The sequence below is a fragment of the Carassius gibelio genome, chromosome B21 (genome assembly GCF_023724105.1).
Source record: "Carassius gibelio isolate Cgi1373 ecotype wild population from Czech Republic chromosome B21, carGib1.2-hapl.c, whole genome shotgun sequence".
In the NCBI taxonomy this organism is placed as follows: domain Eukaryota; kingdom Metazoa; phylum Chordata; class Actinopteri; order Cypriniformes; family Cyprinidae; genus Carassius; species Carassius gibelio.
The window spans coordinates 17,309,559-17,330,873 of record NC_068416.1 but is presented as its reverse complement, the minus strand read 5'-3'; the positions used below and the strand labels follow the sequence as shown (position 1 = coordinate 17,330,873).

General features: G+C 33.5%; 2 protein-coding genes across 3 annotated transcripts; both read right to left on the bottom strand.

Annotated features, from left to right (window-relative positions):
- Positions 1-1,289: 1,289 nt before the first annotated feature.
- Positions 1,290-11,417, bottom strand: LOC127985420 (ELMO domain-containing protein 1-like). 2 transcript variants are annotated; one of them, XM_052587425.1, is made up of 12 exons: positions 11,258-11,417; positions 10,774-10,847; positions 9,165-9,310; positions 9,034-9,062; positions 8,453-8,550; positions 8,232-8,361; positions 7,937-8,070; positions 5,750-5,818; positions 5,362-5,385; positions 5,027-5,077; positions 4,498-4,631; positions 1,290-3,065 (listed from the first exon to the last, which is right to left on the bottom strand). In XM_052587425.1, exons 2-12 carry the CDS (start codon positions 10,788-10,790, stop codon positions 2,890-2,892), a joined length of 1,008 nt encoding a protein of 335 aa, XP_052443385.1. In that variant the 5' UTR covers positions 10,791-10,847; positions 11,258-11,417; the 3' UTR covers positions 1,290-2,889. The 2 variants fall into 2 exon arrangements, with proteins under 2 accessions (XP_052443385.1, XP_052443386.1); XM_052587426.1 differs by lacking the exon at positions 5,362-5,385 and having other exon boundaries at positions 11,258-11,416.
- A 360-nt stretch (positions 11,418-11,777) lies between these two features.
- LOC127985440 (solute carrier family 35 member F2-like) lies at positions 11,778-16,164 on the bottom strand. The gene is made up of 9 exons (XM_052587445.1): positions 16,001-16,164; positions 15,114-15,216; positions 14,848-15,020; positions 14,412-14,539; positions 14,164-14,323; positions 13,735-13,891; positions 13,202-13,254; positions 12,866-13,020; positions 11,778-12,579 (listed from the first exon to the last, which is right to left on the bottom strand). Exons 1-9 carry the CDS (start codon positions 16,011-16,013, stop codon positions 12,328-12,330), a joined length of 1,194 nt encoding a protein of 397 aa, XP_052443405.1. The 5' UTR covers positions 16,014-16,164; the 3' UTR covers positions 11,778-12,327.
- Between the last annotated feature and the right edge of the window lie 5,151 nt (positions 16,165-21,315).

Sequence of the window (21,315 nt, the reverse complement as noted above, 5' to 3'; positions counted from 1 at the left end):
ACAGAGAATATGCTCGCAATAGCTTGAACGTCATTGCCCCCATGCGATCAAACGCTGAATAACACGTATTTTTGTTTGTGGTGGTTTTATTTAGGATTACAATTAGAATTTAACTTTATGATTTTAGTTTTCAATATAGTAATTTTATGATGTGATTTAGTCATTATTATTATTATTATTATTATTATTATTATTATTATTATTATAAATATTTCTGTATAACTTTATTTTTTTATTTCAGTTTATGTTTTATCATTGCTTTATTTAACTATTTATTAGTGGATTGGTGTTAAATGGGACATTGACTAATGTGGGACACCTAAGCTTCAGTGCGTTTTTCTCTTCTTTTACAACATGAAAGTGAACATGAATGTCATTGAATTCAAGCAAGGGGTGTCAAGTTGTTGAAATCACAATTTTTTTCTGGAAATTATGTCAGAAATGTGGCTATGAAATTAATGAAACAGGAAGTAGCTTGAGTTGTGAAGTTCACTCAAAGTTCAGTGACAAGGAAACCTAAGGTTAAGGATATATTTATTATCAATAAATAAAATTATGAACATCAAATTTTGCAATAATATTGAAACGTGTTAAGAAGATTTTCTATTTGAAGCAACTGTGTCCTCCCAAGGATGTTTCAAAAGTGGGACAGCATGTTTTACTGGAGTCATTTATGTTATTCAAATGATAAAATGTGCATTAAGAAAGTTAAATGCCATACATGTATTTTTGTAAAATGTTTAGGCTTATAATGCACAAATATTGTTAGTTTTAAGATCCAGATTGGAGACTAGAGGACAATGGGTTCCTGGACCACGATGAGTCCATATTCCCCTTTAAGTTAAATTTTGGATAAATGTCTTCTGATTTAATAAGGGAATATCTTGGGGGGGGGTTATTGTTTTGGTTCCATTTGGAAATGACAAGTCAAAATTGCAAAAAGTGTCCCACATTATCCTTTTGGCAAATGTAAAAGGCTTTCTATAAATTTTAGTTATTTAGAATGAAACCAGGAGATTTAACATGCTGAACATTTCCATCATTTGTACAAACTTTCTGTTTAAAGCCTGTTTACCTAGAATCCTAAGAATTCATTACATTTTAAAATTATGGCAAGCCTAAATGTTTTTCATTTTATGCAGCCTTTTACTCGGAGGTTTGATGATTTATAAAGCACCCCAGAACATAGATTTAATTTCCTGATAAATCAAAGCATCCTATATAATTTTTGTAGGAAAGATTATTTATGCATGTGAAAGAGAATACAAAAAAAACCCTGCAAATACATAAACATTCAGCCATGCATAATGATGAGCTTTAATAATGTTTCCATGTATTCCACCTCTAAGGCTTTATGTACAGCAAGTGCTTCTGTCTCATCTGTAAAAGTGCTGCAATGAGAAATATATGACACTTTTAATACATTTAAAAATCATGTGGAAACACAGTTCAACCAATAGCTATTAAAAAGAAGCTGCTTAACACTGCCAATAGCATAGACATTCATTGCACCGATTAACGACATTAAAATTAAGTGACATTCTGATAACACAATTCTTTTGCAGGCAAAACCGAAATCATCATGCAAACCCTGTGACCGTCCATCATGTTAAAGGGTTAATGGACAAACTTAAACAAAAGAGCAACATGCATTTGTGACGTGACACAGCTGTAAAAGTTAAAATGCAGAAGAGACCAAAGAAAGCCTGAAATATTCACACTGAGGGCAAAACTTCAGTTATACATTAATTATGCTTAATAATACAACAGAGGCACCACTTGTGCAAAAGAAAACAAGACTGTTCTACTAACTGTTCTAAACGTCACTTATTGCTTTGGTGCTAGAACAGAAAAATGGAACATTCCGTCTTTTTTGTTTGTTTTGTTTACATCAACACTAATACATTAGTAAAACAATCATGTGCTCTGCATGGTAACATTCACAAAACACACATTATCCTACCAGATTTGGCAAGTGAATATTTGATTTAAGCTCTGCCTCTGTGCAACGTGAAGTCTACAGTATGCACTGTACGTATGTGATAGAAGAATGAGATTCAGAATATGAGAGTGACAATAATGGTTATGAAATTATGAATGAATAATCATCTGGAATTACAGCAAGCTGAAATCAGTTCCATTTTAAGGATTGTTCTGGGCCAATAATGCTATAAAAACACAGAAGAGATTAGTATTTTTACACACTACAATTATACATGTGCATCTTCGTATGGTTACAGTATTGACTTATTTGAATATTTAAAAGTTGGCCTCATTTACTTCCATTGTAAATGTCACTGTAAGACAGATTTATTTTTTTTAAAGAATATTTTTGTTGCAATTTAAATTATACCTAAAGTGCTGTTGATTGAGCTTAACTTGTACTGAGTCTTGAATATTCCTTTAAATGATTTACAATAATTAAACAAAGGTTATCTTTAATATAGCAGCTCCGAAAGTGTATGATAGCGTATACAAACATTGGCCACCTGTTTCTAAGTGTGCCTGGTATCAGCGCAGCCAACTGTGGTGGATGTGGGTAGAAACTCTCGCACGCCTGAAGCTCAGTGTCTTTTACCCAATAAGCACCAACAGCTCGACCTACTGGTGGATAGGGAGCTTTGTCCTATCGGGAGAGATCTTTCTCCCATCCACATTCAGATAGCTGTAAATATCACAATCAGTGGTGCACTGTTGCCATGCACACATACAATCAACATGGTCTTCAGCAGTGCTGGTGATCTTCAGTAACGTCTGGTCGGATGGGCTGAAGGAGACATTGGTGTGAGAATGTGTGAGAGTGAGACCGGCTTAGCAGTTGGCAGTAATGAGACGTGGGTTTTAAGGATGAGAAGGTGAAAGGTCATGAGAGTTGAGATGAATGAGAAGCTACAGGTTGACCAGGTGAAGGTCAGTGGCGGTGAAGTGAGGACACAGTGCCATGTCAGGGTTCTTCAGCTGCTTCAGGACGTGCTTGTGGAACTTGGTGCGCACACGATTGAACTCCATGATGTCACATGGATCTTCCTCCATCCAGAACCTGTGGAACTCCTGCATCAGATAACCTAAGAAAAGTAAATAATAATTAATACATACAAAACAATAAATAAACAATAATAAACTGTGTATATATATATATATATATATATATATATATATATATATATATATATATATATATATATATATATATATATATATATATATATATATATATATATATATATATATATGTTTTAATTGTAAATAATAATTTATAATTTTATATAATTCACAATCTTTGTATAATTTAAAATCAATATTTGAATACATATAATAATAACTTGTAGTAGTAGTATCTATAATCTTTTATGGAATTTAATTTGATTTAAATTACATAAATAACATTATTAATAAATATATAGAGAGATACAATATATTTTTATGAATTTATTTGAAAGGATTTTAGTTATATAATTTACATAAAAATTATATTTGACAACAATAATATATATATATATATCTATATCTATATATATATATCTATATATATATATATATATATATATAGATAGATAGATAGATATCTATAGATATATATCTATATATATATATATATATATATATATATATATATATATACATATATATACATATATATACATATATATATATATATATATATATATATATATATATATATATATATATATATATATATACATTAGTATTTAATAATAATAATTATTATTATATTCTTTCAGTGAAATTCATTTTATGCAAATTATATAAAGTTATTAATTACAAAATGTATGCATACAAATACAGATAGATAGAAAAAATTCTATATAATATGTTTATATATTTATTTTTAATATGATTTTTTTACAATAATTGTTTAATTTAAAAGCAATCATTTGACTTGTATAAACTGTATAATGTGTCCACAAATGTGTAATAATAATAATAATAATAATAAGTAGTAGTAGTAGTAGTAGTAGTAGAAATAGTTGTATTAGTACTAGGAGTATCTAAAAAAAATATATATTATTTTTATGTATTAATTTTAAATCTATATAATTTTCACAAAAAATACACATTTCATAAAACAAATATGACAATAACAAAAACAATTTTTATTATTGTTATCTGTCCCCTTTTAGAGAAATTCATTTTATGTGAATTACATAAAGATATTAATATATAAAAATATATTTTATGTATGTATATATATAACCTGATAACTAGAAATATTTAATATTTATATTGTTTTTTTTACAACAATTGTATAATCTAAAACTAATAATTTAAATAACATAAATTGTATAATTTGTCCACAAATATATAATTATAACCATTATTATCATTATTATTATAATCTTTTACTGTAGCTTTATTAATAATTGTCCTTACATAATTTACATGAATATATAATTATATAATGTGTACTATTATTTAATAAATTGCCTAGAAGAGTTGTTTTCACAAAGACAACAATGGCAACATTCTCCCACTCACAGAAGGTCTGTTGGAAGTGCACTAGACTTGGCATCTCTGGTGCCACATTGTACAGATGAGTCTTCAGAGCCCCGCTCACCAGCAGGGAATATGCCAGGTCAGTGATGTTTATGCCAACTATGGCAAAGGAGTATCTGCGCCACAAAAGATTTGGGTCAGCACAAAACACAATTTAAAAGATATCCTTGTTTAGTGTAAATAAGCATTATGAAAAGTTAAAGACACCGCCAGTGTTTGTCCATGTGATTCCATCTGTGTCTGTGTGCGCACATGTCAGCAGCGCAGTGATTGAACAGGCTTCGTGCTACACATCAGAGCTAATGCTTCCTGAAAGCTCATGACAAGCAGAAGTGCCCGATTCAAATCCTCACACAAAGCATCAGGGTTCAGGCGCTCGACTACTAATAACTACTGCACACACAGCACAATTATTTTTAACGTTCACAGATTTAAGAAATGGTTTTTTTTGGTTGCTTACTGACACAAATGAAAAGAGTTTATGCAAAAGCTTGCAATATTCTGGACTCACCCAATCGCTTTGTCAAATTTCTTCTTGTCCCACTCAGCTTTGCTCATCTTGCTGTGTGAAAACCCAAAATGTTAGCGTGTATCCACCCAGTCCTGAGCTAATAGTTCTTAAACAGTCAACTATAAACGATGAAAATTACAACACGTGAGATTCACTGGAGAAAAGAGAAAGACTTCACGGTTACTAACCAACGTTATAATGGAGCATAATGCCTTGTGTTTAGAGTGAGGTGAGGTTGGACATTTTGAGATTAAACAACAACAACATAATACAGCCGTTAGACTGAAGCTAAATGATCAAATGAATTTCTTACTGAGAGAGAAAAGATTGAATACCTGGCTTCCACTTTGGAAACGTTCCTGGACATGACAGTGATGGGAATAAAAAAGAAGCAGGGACAGAAAAAAAAAGAATGTGTGGGTGCATGATGTGCATGATGGTGACAGAGCATGCTGAAGGTGTGATCGACTGCACGGCATGAAAAAAATCACCTGTTAAAATAAACATGGTATGCACACACAGCATAAAGCAATGCACTGATAAGAGCTTTCTGGGGAACTACACCCTAACTGACATCCTGTGGCAAGATCCTGGTGCTGTGTGTTTGCTAATCTGGGTTTAAGGCTTAATTGTGCCTTAAAGCCCATCAGATATTTTTTTATATAAATAACTGAGTATATACACAGTAGGAACCACTCGAGAGGACTATCTGAAGGATCTGACCTGTGCTTGGGCTGCAGGGAGTCATGAAGAACTTGGAGAGCGGTGGCTTTGTCATGCTCTGCAAAATACCTGCAAATAAAAGAGGCAAAATTACCCATTTTCAAAAACCTAGTGAGCTGCCTATGTAGACAGCATCTTGCTAACTGAGCAAATGCTAAGGCACTACAACAAACTCAAAGAAAAATCTAAGGCAAACTAAATTATTAAAAAAATGCATTTATTTCACTCATTAATAAAAAGTAGTGACAAAAAATACTTTGAATTAATAAAATATTTTACCTTATGTATGTTATGTAGACTTTTTAAGTATGGTGTATCTACTGATAACGTATTTATACGTAAAAACGTATTTTTTCAAATGCATGTTATGTACAGGTATTTAATGTTCAATAAAATATGGTGTTGTTAGCTTAGCAAAATACTAACATCAAAATCTTTGGTAACTGACAAAAACTAGTTCAGTGTAATTAAAAAACTTATCTTACCCAAAGTTGTTTTTATTGCTTAATAGAGTATGGAGTATTAGCAATATGCTAATGTAAAGTATATTGCTAAATAATAAACGCGAATTAATTCAAAAACTTATTTTAATCAATGTACAGTATGTTATGCTTTTATAGAGTATGGTGTTTTCAGCTTAGCAAAATGCTAATGTCAAGTCTATGGTATGGTCAAAGTCCTTTTAAGGCAAGAAATGTCACTCAGCAGGCCATCTTTGAAACACCTCTTGGGCATGCAAGTGCAGCTCCTATCTCTTTGAATGGGGAAACATCAAATTCTCCAAAACCGTTCGCCAAGCTTAAAGGGATACTCCACCCCAAAATCAAAAATGTTGGCATTAATCTCTTACCCCATGACGTTTCAAGCCCGTAAAAGTGGGTTCGTTGGGTTGTTCATCTTCAGAACACAATTTAAGATATTTTGGATGTTTACGAATGTCCCATTGACTGCCATGTAAGTTACACGGTCAAGGTCCAAAAAAGTATGAAAAGCATCGCCAGAATTGTCCATCTGCCATTAATGTAAAAGTTATTACTTTATTCAATAATTTCTGTCAACAGTCTCCTCTGTGTTACGCCATATCACCGTATGCTGCTTATGCTCTTCTGTGTCAGCTGCACCACAAGGATGCTTGTAGGCTTTTTGAGTGATGTGGAGAGACACAGAGGAGACTGTTGACAAAGGAATTCTTGAATAATTTCGTTATTTTCATCGTTATTTTTCGTCGCTTAACCACTGATGGCAGATGGACTATTCTGATGATGTCTTTCATACTTTTCTGGACTTTGACAGTGTAACTTACTTGGCAGTCTATGGGGCAGTCACAAGCCTCCCAGTTTTCATCCAAAATATCTTAAATTGTGTTCCGAAGATGAATAGAGCTTTTACAGGTTTGGAACGACATGGGGTAGGTGATTAATGACAACATTTTCATATTGGGGTGGTGTTTCCCTTTAAGATTAAATTTCATATTTGGATTCAGCAATGAAATTTGGCAACAACAGTCTCATAAATTATAAATTTAAAAAAAGGTATTTTTCAGGCTAGACCAGCCAGTGCACATGCACAGTCCTGAGCGCACGTCTCAGAATGCTGACTGTCTCTATAGCAACCGGGACTTCTGACGGCAGCTGCAGTGACACGCTGACTTTACCGATCAACAAATTACTCTGTAGGGTGGCTTCGTTCAATAGAGAGCGGCCATATTGAGCGTTGCATTTTCCCCCATTCAAAAATAAATGAGTGACACGTCTTGGGTATTGCATAGTCTTTGGTATTTGTCTTTGGTATGGTGTTTTTATAGCTTAGCAATAAGCTAGTGCCAAAACCTTTTGCTTACTGATAACAACCAAGTCAGTGTAATTTAAGAATTATTCTACACAGTGTAATTCATCTATGTAGGCTATATAATGTTTAACCAATAATGACATTGTGCCATTGGCTTTGCTAATGTCAAAATCTATTGCTATTATGATAGCACAAGCCAACAGTATGTAGTAGAGCATTTCAGATTGGTCTTTTATGAGTCTCCATGATGGTTAGGATGTTTCCAGAAGGCCTGTGTAGAAACTAGATAAGATCTGGTATGATGTATATAACAAAATTCCACTCAAGTACATATATTTAAATGACTATAAAGATCTACTGTTTTTGTCCTGATTTCAGTTCAGCAGATTCTCTACTCACAGTAGGTTGTGCAATCCCAGGAGACCCATGCCCCTGAAATCAGTCTTGGGGTCGTTTCCTTGGAAACCAATCTCACACCATTGCTTTGAGATGCGTCCAGAGAGAGGAGAATCAGGACGGAGTTCCTTCCACAGCTGGTGAGTGAAAAGATATTTGAGAAAGACAGCACTATTAGAGACAATTCTGTTATGGCCGAGAGGCTGTGCTACATTGTGAATGGTAGCCACCTATATATATTTATTAGGAACAGTAATCAAAAGGCTGGTAACCACTAATAGTAATTTACTGTTAATACCTTCATGAGCATCTCCTCATGTGCTTGGTTTTCACAGTCATATGGCTCTCTACGCAGCTTCTCCACCTCCACTACTAGGTTTCGGTAACCCACGATCTGGAGCAGGCAAGCCTGGAGAGAGATGCCAAGCCTGGAAGAAGAAAAGAAACACAGCATGTGTGCTCAAAAAGTAAGTTATCTGTAAATACATTTATTGTATCAGGGAATGAAGGGATCCTTACTGTGGGTTAGTGTCAAGGTTGATCTTTTTCAGTGACATTATATCATCGATAGTCTTCTCCACAGAATCTGGATGAGCGTTGATGGCAGACTGCAAAAGCTATGGACGTATAGTAATTAATTATAATCTATTATTAGCTCATATAAAAATAACAGAATAATACAGTATGTAAAATATTTAGTCTTCTTGCAGTTTGAGATGGACCTTAAATCAGCTTAAAATGTAAATAGAAAATGATGCCTTTGCAAGCAACTGAAATACACTTAAGTACTAAAATGAGTAAAACTAAATTGAAACTCATAGGAGTAAAACAAATTAAATAAAGTTAAAGCTAAGCTAAATAAAAATATGTAAAATATGCAAAAATGACATCAAATGAAAACTGAAAATATATTATAAAATAATAAATATTATAAGCAAAATATCAATAGATAATAGTAGTTAAATAATACTACTAAATTTAAATAAAATTAAAAAATACATACAATTTAATATTATTATCAAATATATAAATACATGTGATACAATAAATGCATTAAAAAAAAAAAAAAAAATTTTTACTTCATAAACCTCATGACTTACCTCATGTTTAGAGCATTTGAGTGAGGATTCTGTGAAATGAAAAGAAACATAAAATAATATAATAATTTTCCCACATACAGACAGGTTACAGATTTGCTGTATGTAATGCTAAAACTACTGATAGTATTTACCGATCTTGAGCGTCCTTCGAGCACCGGGTTTGTTATTGTAACAGATGCGTTGAAGCTCACATCGTCCTGTTAACTTCCTAATGACAAACTTCAGGCCCCGCCACAAACACTTACAGTACAGGAACACCAGTAACTGGGTCAGTACCCTAGAAGATTCAGAGAAATAAAGAGGCCTGAATAAAACGACACAAGTCCAATACTGATGATAGGCCTAATACACCTGTGTATTCTGTCCCAGAATAAAGCCTACTCACTGAGGTACTTTGAAAGCACATTATATTTGAGTCCTCTAAACCTGAACTGAATAACCATCAGATGTGTTTCCCATGAACACTGCTCGAGCTGTTCAAAGAGAAATGCACATTATTTTTCTCCTATAATGCTCTGATGTCTACAAAAGCTAGGCCTAATCCACTTTGTAAAAATTTGAGACAGAGATAAGTGGGCCACGTGGATGAAATGGGTCACAGTTCTACAAAAATCTGCGTGATGAAAGCTAAATATAATTTTGAAAGTATTATTCTATGCGCGTACAAAGCAGTATTTGTAAACCAAAGGACTAGCTGACATCTACTATGCATCTGTTTTCAACCAATGCATGGATTAATCCATCCATCTATATTATAAACTAATCTAATTGCAGGCTAATTCACTAAAGAAAACGCACTGGACTAGGAATAAACCTGTTTGAATCCAGTTGCTGATTACGTTGAGAGTTACTGCTCACAGGATAGACTCGCCTCCCCATCGGCATGAAATAAATTTGCGGTCAAACCTGTGTTTTGTAAAAAAGGTTATTGCTTATCAAAGCTGTTGAACAGACGTGATGTGTGCTTTTAAAGGACTTTAATAAAAGCCAGTTCTGATATTGCATTATAGGGGTCTCTACCTCTAAATGTCCAGGTGAAATACAAATCTATACGGGTACATTTGGAGCAACCTCTTATTAAGTTTAGTGCCTTTCAACATCATTTGTTGTAAACAATATAATTAAGAGGAGTGGATGATAGAAAAGCACCTAAAGGAACTGAATAAATAAAGATATTTATCGGGTTTTTTTTACATTTTCATAATCAGTATTTTTTGCATTTATTTTATATAATAAAATAAATAATTAAAGATAATAACACCAATAAGTTTGTTTATTAATATATCATAATTAGGTTATTTTAACAATAATACAAAATACTATAATTAATTAATAATAAACATTTGTGTGTGTGTGTGTGTGTGTGTGTATATATATATATATATATATATATATATATATATATATATATATATACACACACACAAACACACACGTTATTATTGTGCAATAATGCATGTAATTTAGACTCATAATATTATTCTGACGACGATTATATTAATTATAATACCTAATAATAATAGGCTACCTGATAAGAATAGTTAATATGTATTTGGTTTCTGTTTTTGTTTCAGCATCCATGACATAATTGGACCATAATACAAAGCATACGATAAAAACAAAACGCATAACGGTAAATTTAATGTCCATCTTTAAAAATGGTAAATGACAACGATGATATTTCAGCTTCTAAGCAATAAGAAGCGATCTATCCCCGTTAAGCACTAAGGACGTACTTACCTCAGAAAATGCTTCATCGCGATTGTCTGCTTTGCTACAACAGTATAACTCACATTCGCCAATGGTCTGACCACCTGCACAAAACAGAATTCAAAATGAAAACTATAGTGTATCTATATTCAATCGTTGTATGGCACTGAACCGTCGTGGATACAAATAGCGACGATATGTCTCGAGGTCGTCAGTGTGGCGTTAGGCGGATTAAGACGTTGCCGTGGGCAACTGCTTGAACAACCAACCCACGGTCCACACATCCACGTTCACATAATGTCTGGTGCGTTATTTCATGACAAATGAGCCGTTTATAATACATTCAGATAGCATGGGTTATATAATACTGGCAATCGGAGTCATTTACCGTCGAGACTATTTCATCTTGCAATAGGTCTTCCTCTATTCTGCACCACACATGGTCGTGTGAAAACAGCTATCGAATAATACATCAGTGTACCTGATAAAAGATAAATAAATGACAAGAACATACGTTTCGAGATGTCTCTGGGAATGGGAATAGCCTGTCCTCCTCTCTCTGTAAAGCAGGTACCTGTTATTCCTCCATGATGAGCATGAGAATTAGGGAGGGCGGTCGCTTCTGAGCATCGCAATGCAGCGCTGCTGCGCCGCGCGGAGAAATAAACCCCCAGAAGACCTCTCACTCCTCTACATACAGACACTCATAGATATTCTACAGAATTGCTTTTCCATAATTTGGAATTTACATGTACGTGTTAGAAAAAAAAAATGAGAACCACTGCTCCAGTGGGGCCACAGATAAAACCTACACACTTAATTATATAAATTATATTCTTGGAATTTTATAACTATTAGACATATCCAAAAGTTTCTAACTTCATCATTTTTGAAAAGTCTTCTGATGGCAGTCACTGGGCTGGCTGAGAGTCTAGGTGAAGCGTATGTGAGTCTGTTCAAATCTGTTCTATAGCCATGAATGTTAGAATGTAAAACCAGGTTTGCATATTTGACAGACACCACTACAATAGATAAACTATGAAGAACAAAACCACTTTAATTGTCACAGATAATGATTTTCAAATGTGGACACAAACAAAATAAATATATAAAAGCAGCTGCAATACTAATAATACATGTAACAAGTCGAACATATAAATAGCTGAATACATCCGTCATTTCATCTAAAGTCATTTCAAAACTCAAATATAAAAAAACACACAAGTGTTAGTTAAAGAATGTTACAAAGGTAAAGAATGTTAATATAAGTAATCATAATGGACGCAGAATCTCAATGGAATTGAGATGTTAGCACCTCTTAAAGCAATATGGTCCAGATCATTATAGTGCATGATGACAACCTTCTGCATTTTTTTTATGTATCTGAACTTCAGTCTCAGCAGATTTAAATAACATTCATATGTAAATTGGTTTAAATAAAAAATAAACAATAGACTCAAGGCACACTGATGTGGATTTAAATTCCATTAAAAAAAAACTGATTAAACACTGCCTTTGGCAAAAATATCGACCCTTCTAAAGTAAATCTATAAAATTCAATACTGTACTCTACATTGGAGAGCTTTATATCTGAGAACAGAATCCATTGCAATGTGCTCTGTGACTGGATCCTATCCTGTCCTCATTCTCTTGTCCTTCCTTTTGCAGCCAGTCTCCTACAATGTCTCCATCTTGCTGGACATCCGCAGACGAAGCCAGATGATATGCCCTGTCATTAGTGGAATAAGACTGATCTGCTGTGTAGGTCGGTACGATGTTGAACAAGATGAAACCAAGTGTGATCACCACAAAAGACACAATATACAGGGCGGAGAACTGAGGGGAAAAAAGGAGATTTTTTTTAAATAAACTTAAATTTTAAGAAACTGAAAAATCAATGTGAACAAGACATTAACAAAGTAAAATTAATTAATTAAAAGATTGATCATATAAAGCAAGTGTCCAAATATCAAGAATCAGTGCTACCACTCATAATGTCAACAACCCTGGCCATTTATCATTTAGCAGGAGCACTGTTTAGAAGACAGTAGAAAATGATTTAATCTTTTCTTTTGTCCTGGTATTTTTATTGATTTGCTGAAAATGTAATATTTCCACTCACATTGTAGTGAAAAAGGAACATGCCACAGAAGAGGCTGAAGAGGTCAGCAGTCAGCAGTGAGAGGTTCACAGCTGTGGCACTGGTCAGATTTACCACTACAGGCATGAAACTGTACAGCCCATACATGCACAGAGTATACGCAACAAAGAGCAGGCCTACAGAATAAACATACAGGTATTTAGAGTATTTATCAAATAAACAAGGGAACTGGAGTTACTCAGATTTCCATAAAACTTACCACATATATTTATTGGCATTTACATGTAAATGATGACTAGATCATTTTATTATAAGCAAATGTCAATGACGAAGAAACATTTAACTAGAGTTACTCACATATTGTCCAGTTCCAGCTGATGACAGGTATAGCTCTGGATTCAAGTATAGCCCTTTAAAATATAAAGCATATATACATTTTAAGATGTAATTAATTCCTATGATGATAAGGTTGAATTTTCAGCAGTCATTACTCCAGCTTAGTGTCACGTGATCCTTCAGAAATCATTCTTATATGCCCATTTGCTGCTCAAGTCACATTTCCCTATTATTATCAGTGTTAAAAAAAAAAAATGTGCTGCTAAACATTTTTGTAGATACCATAGTTTTTTTTTCAGTTCAGATCATAAGACAATACTTTACTTGAAATAGAAATCTTTTGCAACACTATAAAAGTATTCACTGTCACTGTGTAACAACTGAATGCATCCTTGCTGAATAAAAGTACTAATTTCTTATACAAAAAGAAACTCCTACTCACCACAAATGTTTGAATGGTAGTGTAAATAAGGACTTGCTTTTGAAAATGAGAGTCTATATCTCATGGTGGGGGCTTTTCACTTAGAAAATATAATGGTGGACATAAAACTTACATCTGCACACCACTGATGAGTGTCCCAAAGAGCCCCATCATGCCCAAAAACTCCACCCTGCTCAGGTTTTTCACTGTGTATTCCTGACAGACGTTAGACACTGCGTACAGAGCAGCACTGACCAGCACGAGTCCATCCCCCAACAACACATGACTACCTGCAGTGACAGACCCACAAAAAGCCCAAAACCACAGAGATCCACGATTTTTGTGCAAGTTGATGACGTTTCAAGCAACAAAAACACAGTCTATGATAAATTCTTAATGTAGCTTCTTTAGTTGTCTTCTTTTTATTTAACCGTATCTTTTGTAACAGGAGTAAAATACCCTTGGGTTTTGGCAAATGGTTCATGAGAAGCAAAACAAAAGAATATCTATTAAGCATAATCAAGGTGTAATTAGATTATGCCCCTTATTATAAAGTACTTACTTGAGCCTTGGTCTCTCCCTGCCAGCAGATCTGCTCCCACCATCGCACCGACTCCAAGCAAACACACAGCCACTGCTATAAAATGCAATGGTCTGTAGCGAGTTTTCAAGAAGATCCATGAGAGCACCATCAGAACCGGGATCACAAAGCAGTCCAGCAGCTACAACACATAAGTTATAATATTAATTATTATGTTATTAATGTGTGTGTGTGTGTGTGTGTGTTTTTTTTCAATGAAATACTCTTACCTGTATACTTGTAAGGGTAGTGAACTGGTATGCCTTCACAACTGTGTAGTTGGCTTCCACATCCGTGAGAGCCATCAGAAAATATTTCCACCACTTTGTTTTTAGAATTTGACCAATATTATTTTCACCTAAATTATATAAAATAAAAATAAAAATGTATAAAAATATAAGCCATATATTTTGTATTACTCTAGCTTGCATTTCTGGAGGAAATTTTATAAGTTTTTATGAGTAGTATATTTTAATTTTGCATGTTGAGGAGAATCAATAAAGACTTTAATCCACAAGATAAGCCATGCAGGCATCCTGAAATAAGTAAGTTCATTTAAAACCAGGAGTTATGATAAGCATGGTCATGGAAATTATATTCTGTCCTTTTAATCATCTGATAAAAGCAGTGAGTGATTCCATGCAGGGAAGGCGTGCTGCAAAGTACCTCTCCTGAAGGCTAAGACTAAAGTATAGGTGAGCAGCAGCAAGGTGTAATTGAGGAAGCTTTGCATCATTGGCGTCTCCACCCCGGCATCTACCAAATACTGACATGTAACTGCCGTCCCACATATCAGCATAGACAGGGCTTGACCCATTGCAATAGTTTTGCAGAGCTGCCTGTAGGAACAATTCTCAAGTTACCATCAATATGATAATAACTCAAAACATGAAACATTTCCAAACATAAAGATCTTTAACAACATACAGTACCATGTAAACACATCCTTAAACTTGAGATTCCGTGGACCACAAAGAAATCTCCGCCAGTGGCTGAGAGCTCCCAATCTTTCATGTTCAAAAGAGTTCTCTCCCACTTCACCATCCATATTTCACACAGAGACATCCAGAGAAAATCCAGAGCAAATGAAAAGAACTTTAGTGAAAGTGACAGGCTTTGATGTTGGATAACATCTAGTGATTAATGGTGGAAATAATCTTAATCTTTTTAGGAATGTATGCACAATAATGCTGACCTCAGGTGGGCCTCTTTAATTAAAAAATAAATAAATCAAATGCCCTTGCTTAATGACACTTATAAAGGATTATAAAATCAAAAGGAACTTTTTTAAAAAATCACCAATGAAAGTGTATAATATTATATAAAGAAAACAAATACTGACTCGATACATACCTATAAAATACTCTGTGCACACACACACGACTTAAAATACTATAAATAAAGACTTTAGAGCCTGATATAAATTGTGGAAGCCTTTAAAAATTGAATAACCTGTACGTGTATGAGTAAAATGAGTGTTTTGTTTACATATTTAAACTAGTGCTTCGGCGACCAATGAATGCGGAACATCTATTGGTTGTAGTGCGGCAGTTCTCGGAGCACGTGGCGACCTGTCAGGAACTTTGGATGATGTTAGTTTCTTAATCGCAAAGATCAAAATAGGATGAACTCAGTGACAGTAAAGACTTAATAATTTAATTAATTTCGCGTTTCCGGCTAAAATCTTTGTAGTTTCGTAGCAAAAAGCTAACCTCATTACATTCTTAAGAGTTAGCCATGCTGTTAGCAAGGCTAAAAAAAAAAAAACCACAATGCCACGTGCTAAGTTAAAGAATAAAACCAAGCGTCTGTTAAATACCTTGATCCGTCATGTCCGTAGTTTACGAATTATCCGCTAAAATCCGACCAGAGTATCATCTTTCAATGAAAGCGAAGGATTCATACATGCATTCGGACAATTTAAAGCTCCGCCCGTTTTCAGATACGGTCAGGACAGACGCTTCTGGAAAATACACGGTCAAGGCAAGCCTCCCGCACTTTTTTCCTCTTTCTTTTTTGCTGCGCGTATAATCGCGCATTCACGGTATGGATGCTGGGAGCAGTCAAGTCAAGCTGTCATAACTGCGTTTCCTTTATGCGTTTGCTGATATTTTCAATAGAATGCTGTTCACGGTGATCCAAAATATGTCTGCATATAACATAATTTAACTCTGAAACTATAAATTACTATAAATTTCAGGATTTTTTTATTTTTATTAATTGAATTGAATTAATGTTTGTAAATATAAAAAAAGTGTACATGAACATTTGTATTGTACACTTATTAATATGCATATTTTATCAATGTTTTCAATTGATTCCTGTTCATAGTGACCCTAACTATTACTATTTTTATGGTATGTTTGGAGAGTATTAAAGCCAAATTTTGCATCCTTTTACTTGACATTGCATCCCATTTTCTAACCCTCATAAAACTCTTTCCTTTATATGTTTGCTCGTATTTTCAGTTGATTCCTTTTCACAGTCACCATGACTTTTTACTGTAGTAATTTTCAAATAATAATTAATATGTAATTAAGAGCACAAAAACAAGTCTGGAAAGTTCTATTTTGAGCCATCTAAATTACTATATGGCCAAAGTAATTTAACTCTTGCATCGAATTAAATGACCTAGTTTGGAACATATACATATAAACTAAATAAATAAATGTATAATATATATATATATATATATATATATATATATATATATATATATATATATATATATATATATATATATATATATATATATATATATATTGCATGTATTTATATAAAATGTATAATATTTATAAAAGTAAATAAATTACCTTACCAACGTTATCAGTGTCTTATCTGGATTCTGGATCATTGTAAAATTCATCTCACAATTGTAATTGATCAGTTACAGGTAAGGAGAAACAAGAAATTGCAGCTTAGCAGACTTATTCAACAGACTGATGATTACGTTAAATAAACACAGCAAAACAAATAATAGCTTTGCAGGCATAATCACCATAAATACAACAAGCTTGGGGCGATAAAAGCAAAGACATAAGACATTTAACTAAAGTTAGAAATTAGTAACCATGGACACAAACAAGGACTGCTCAAAGGGGTTGATGAACATAATCAGTTCCTATGGTTAAGATTTTAACTTAATTAAATGTGACACTAACAATTAAAATATACAGTAAGAAGAGGTTATACTTGGCGTCAGGAGAGTATTTCCCAGCAATTTAGTCCAATATATATAATATGACAGTCAGTCTCATATGTTAATAATGGTATGTTTGCACAATAATTCCTACAAAAATGGAAAAATTATGTTTGAAAATAGGACATGAGTGCAACAATACACTCTATAAAAAAAAATTGGATTGAATTTGTGTTTCCCAGAAACTGTAAAGTATATTGACATGAAAATTAATGCAGTAATAGTCAGGGTCACTGTGAACAGGAATCAATGAAAGAACACGCAAACCTACAAAGGAAAGATTTTTATGGGTGTTTGAAAATGGGTAATGGTTTAACTGGTAGAAAGCATTTCGTATTTGGGAGTGATTTTGTCATTCATTTTCTCCAAAACTATACAGTAAAATGACTTGAAATTGATACAGTAGTAGACATGTTGACTGTGGACTTGAATCAATTGAAAGAATAAACCTGTTAAGGAAAGCTTTTTACAAGTAAGTGCTTTTTATGACAAAGTGTGAGAATGCACATTGAGTTTTGGAGTGATATGCCTTTAATTTTACAGAAATTATACACTAGATTAACTTGAAAAGTAATACAGTAATGGGGTCACTGTAAAGTATCAGTTTATAGGTGTGTATACACACACACTCACACACACACTCTTCTTCGGTTGTCCATCGAAATCTGATGATGACGTCCACGCCTATAACGGTGAGATCTTTGATGGCTGAACAGTCCTATCCTGGACCCACAAGCTCTATTGCAGGTGGGACATATGTATGTGATGGTGGTGGTGGTCACAGTGGCAGCTATGGCTGCATTTCTCCTGGCTCGCTTTTGCTGTCTTCTAGTTGTCCTCTCCATCTCTAGTGTCGAACCCCATCTCCACATAGCTGTCGCCAGATGGTGCGGTCAGCAGCAACATCTTCCAGATCCTCAGGTCTGATCTTACACTTTCTCATGGCGTTCTTCATCTGATCTTTATAACGCTTCTTCAGACCCCCAGCTGAGCATCGACCATGATGTAACTGGCCATATAGTACTCTGCGGGGCAGCCGACATGGGGGCATCTTTATTACATGCCTAAGCCACTGCAGTTGACGCTGGGTAACAATGGCCTCAATACTTCTGCAGTTAGTCTTTTTAAGTATTTAATTGTGAGGCACATGATTACGCCAGGTATCAAATATAAACAATTATCAGTTTATAGGTTTGTATACACACACACACACACACACACACACAGGAAAGGAAACGCAGTTATGACAGATTCTTTACATCCATTTTGACCGCTCCCAGCACCCTTATATGGAAAGCCTTTTTAACATTTAATCTATAAGCTGTACTAGTATCTTTTTTCAAGTTACTAGTACTTATTTTTTAGATACTAGTATCTTTTCCAGTTTTCTGCTACTTGTTCATTAGGTACTAGTGCTTATTCATTAACTACTAGTGCTTATTCTTTAGGGACTAGTGTTTATTCTTTAGGCAATAGTGTCTTTTTTCAAGTTACTAGTACTTATTTATTAGATACTAGTACTTAATCATTAGATACTAGTACTTATTTATTAGATACTAGTATTTATTTATTAGACAATAATTCAATAGTGACTAGTAACTTTTATATTGTTACTAACAAATTAAAAAATTTTGCTATTGACTTCTATGTGGATCCGTCATTGAGATATCAACTATTGAGTTTTGACTAGTATGTATTCCACTAGTTACTATTACTTAATTTTTATGTACTAGTAGTTATTCATTAGGTACTAGTGTGTATTTTCTAGATACTAGTACTTATTCATTAGATACTAGTACTTAATATTAGATACTAGTACTTATTCTAAATGTTTCTAGTATGATTTTTTATTTTACTAGTAATTTTTTTGGTTGAACTCTACTGTAGCCATTTGGACTAGTCATAACATAAGACGAGTAAAAAAACAGATCTGACTAGTAAGATAAGAATAGTTACTAGTAGTGATTAAAAAAGGTATAGTATCTAAAGAATAGGAACTAGTACCTAAAGAATAACTACTAGTATCTATTAAACAAGAACTAGTATCTGATGAATAAGTACCAGTATCTAAAAAATAAGTACTAGTATCTAATGAATACTTACTAGTAATATTTAAATAGATACTTGATACTGTTGCAATTATTACTAGTCAGAAATTAAAAGACGATATAAAAAACAGAATAACTCAGAGTCCCTGTTCGTTTGGAGATATCTTCAACCTCATTAAGAACTAGTAAGAATGCATTTGGAGATATCTTCATTTAAACAGATCATTACATAAACATGAGTACCTCTCCACCGTCCAATCAGAGTCCACATGGTAATACAACACGCAGTATAAATTTGCATTAGGATTGCGTTTTAAACTTTATTCTCATAAAAATACGGCCCATGGTTTGAAGAGCAGAGATAAAAGCATATATTGTCACAGTCATTGTTTATTTTTATCAAGTTTCATCAGTAAAACGTCTATCTGAATGTTATTCAGCTACATCTACAGCGAAAGCTGAATTTCCTGGAATTTCATCAGTGAGTCACACTTGTGGAGTTTCTGTGCAAGGGCGCCCTCCAGCAATGAGTGTGAATTAAAAATAAATTCATTGAGTACTCATTATTGCTTGCAAAACCCTAATTTGAGTAAAAATAGCTAAAATAATTAAGAACGTTGAGGTAAAAATATGCAATTCCTTATGCTCTTCTCCGGGGTAAAGAAGTGTGCATTTTTTTCGCAGCTATATTTATTATAATATTTATTCTTATATACATTTCTCAGTTTTGTATATTATAGTGAAATAGTGTTATTACAAAAGTAATGTTCCTTATTTTGTTATTTAAAAAATGCAAATAATTCTAACCTTTCAATGAATACTAAGAATTTTAAATGGGGGAAATATCATTATGAAATAAATGTTTTTCTCTAATACACATTGGCCACAATTAATGACAACTTTTTATTTAATTCTTTTTTAAACCTCCATTTGCCAGTTTAACAGCTCTACCTTTTCTCCTATAATGCCTATTGAGGTTAGAGAACACCTCACAAGAGATCAGAGACCATTCCTTCATCCAAAAGCACTCCAGACCCTTTAGATTCCCAGCTCCATGTTGGTGCTTCTCTTCTTCAGTTCACTCCTCTCATTTTCTGTAGCGTTCAGGTCAGAAGACTGGAAGGGCTATAGCAGAAGCTTGGTTGGGAAAATGTTTATAATAATGCTGGAGTGCTCAAAATTGTAAACATGACTGGGAATATACTTTAGAGTTATTTTACTCATAAGAATTTCTAGGGGTGTTCTTAATTGTGGCCAATGTGTATTAGAGAAAAAACATTTATTTCATAATAATATTTCCCGATCAAAAGGATTAGCAATGGAGATTAATTTTCACAGCCTTCTTTGATCATGTTTAACAATTCAATTCAATTCAAGTTTATTTGTATAGCGCTTTTTACAAAATAAATCGTTACAAAGCAACTTTACAGAAAATTATGTTTCTACAATATTTAGTAGTAGCTAGTAGTTTGTGCACATTTGACAGGATTTTAGAAAAAATAAAAATAAAAATAATAATACAAGACGTAGTCAGCTAGACGATGACCCCATGATGTCTGTATTTTGTTTCTATGTTTCGATTTACATCCCGTGGTAACTAGGATTTACACAAGCTCCAGTCTGGATCCAGAACACCTGAGAAGAGATGATGCTGACCCTCAGAGGACCTCAGATGATGCTAACCCTGAATCAACAAACAGAACTAACAATTATTGCTACATGTGTGACTGCATCACATAATAACTTAATTAATAATATTGATAGTTCATCGTCTAGCTGACTACGTCTTGTATTATTATTTTTATTTTTTCTCAAATCCTGTCAAATGTGCACAAACTACTAGCTACTACTAAATATTGTAGAAACATAATTTTCTGTAAAGTTGCT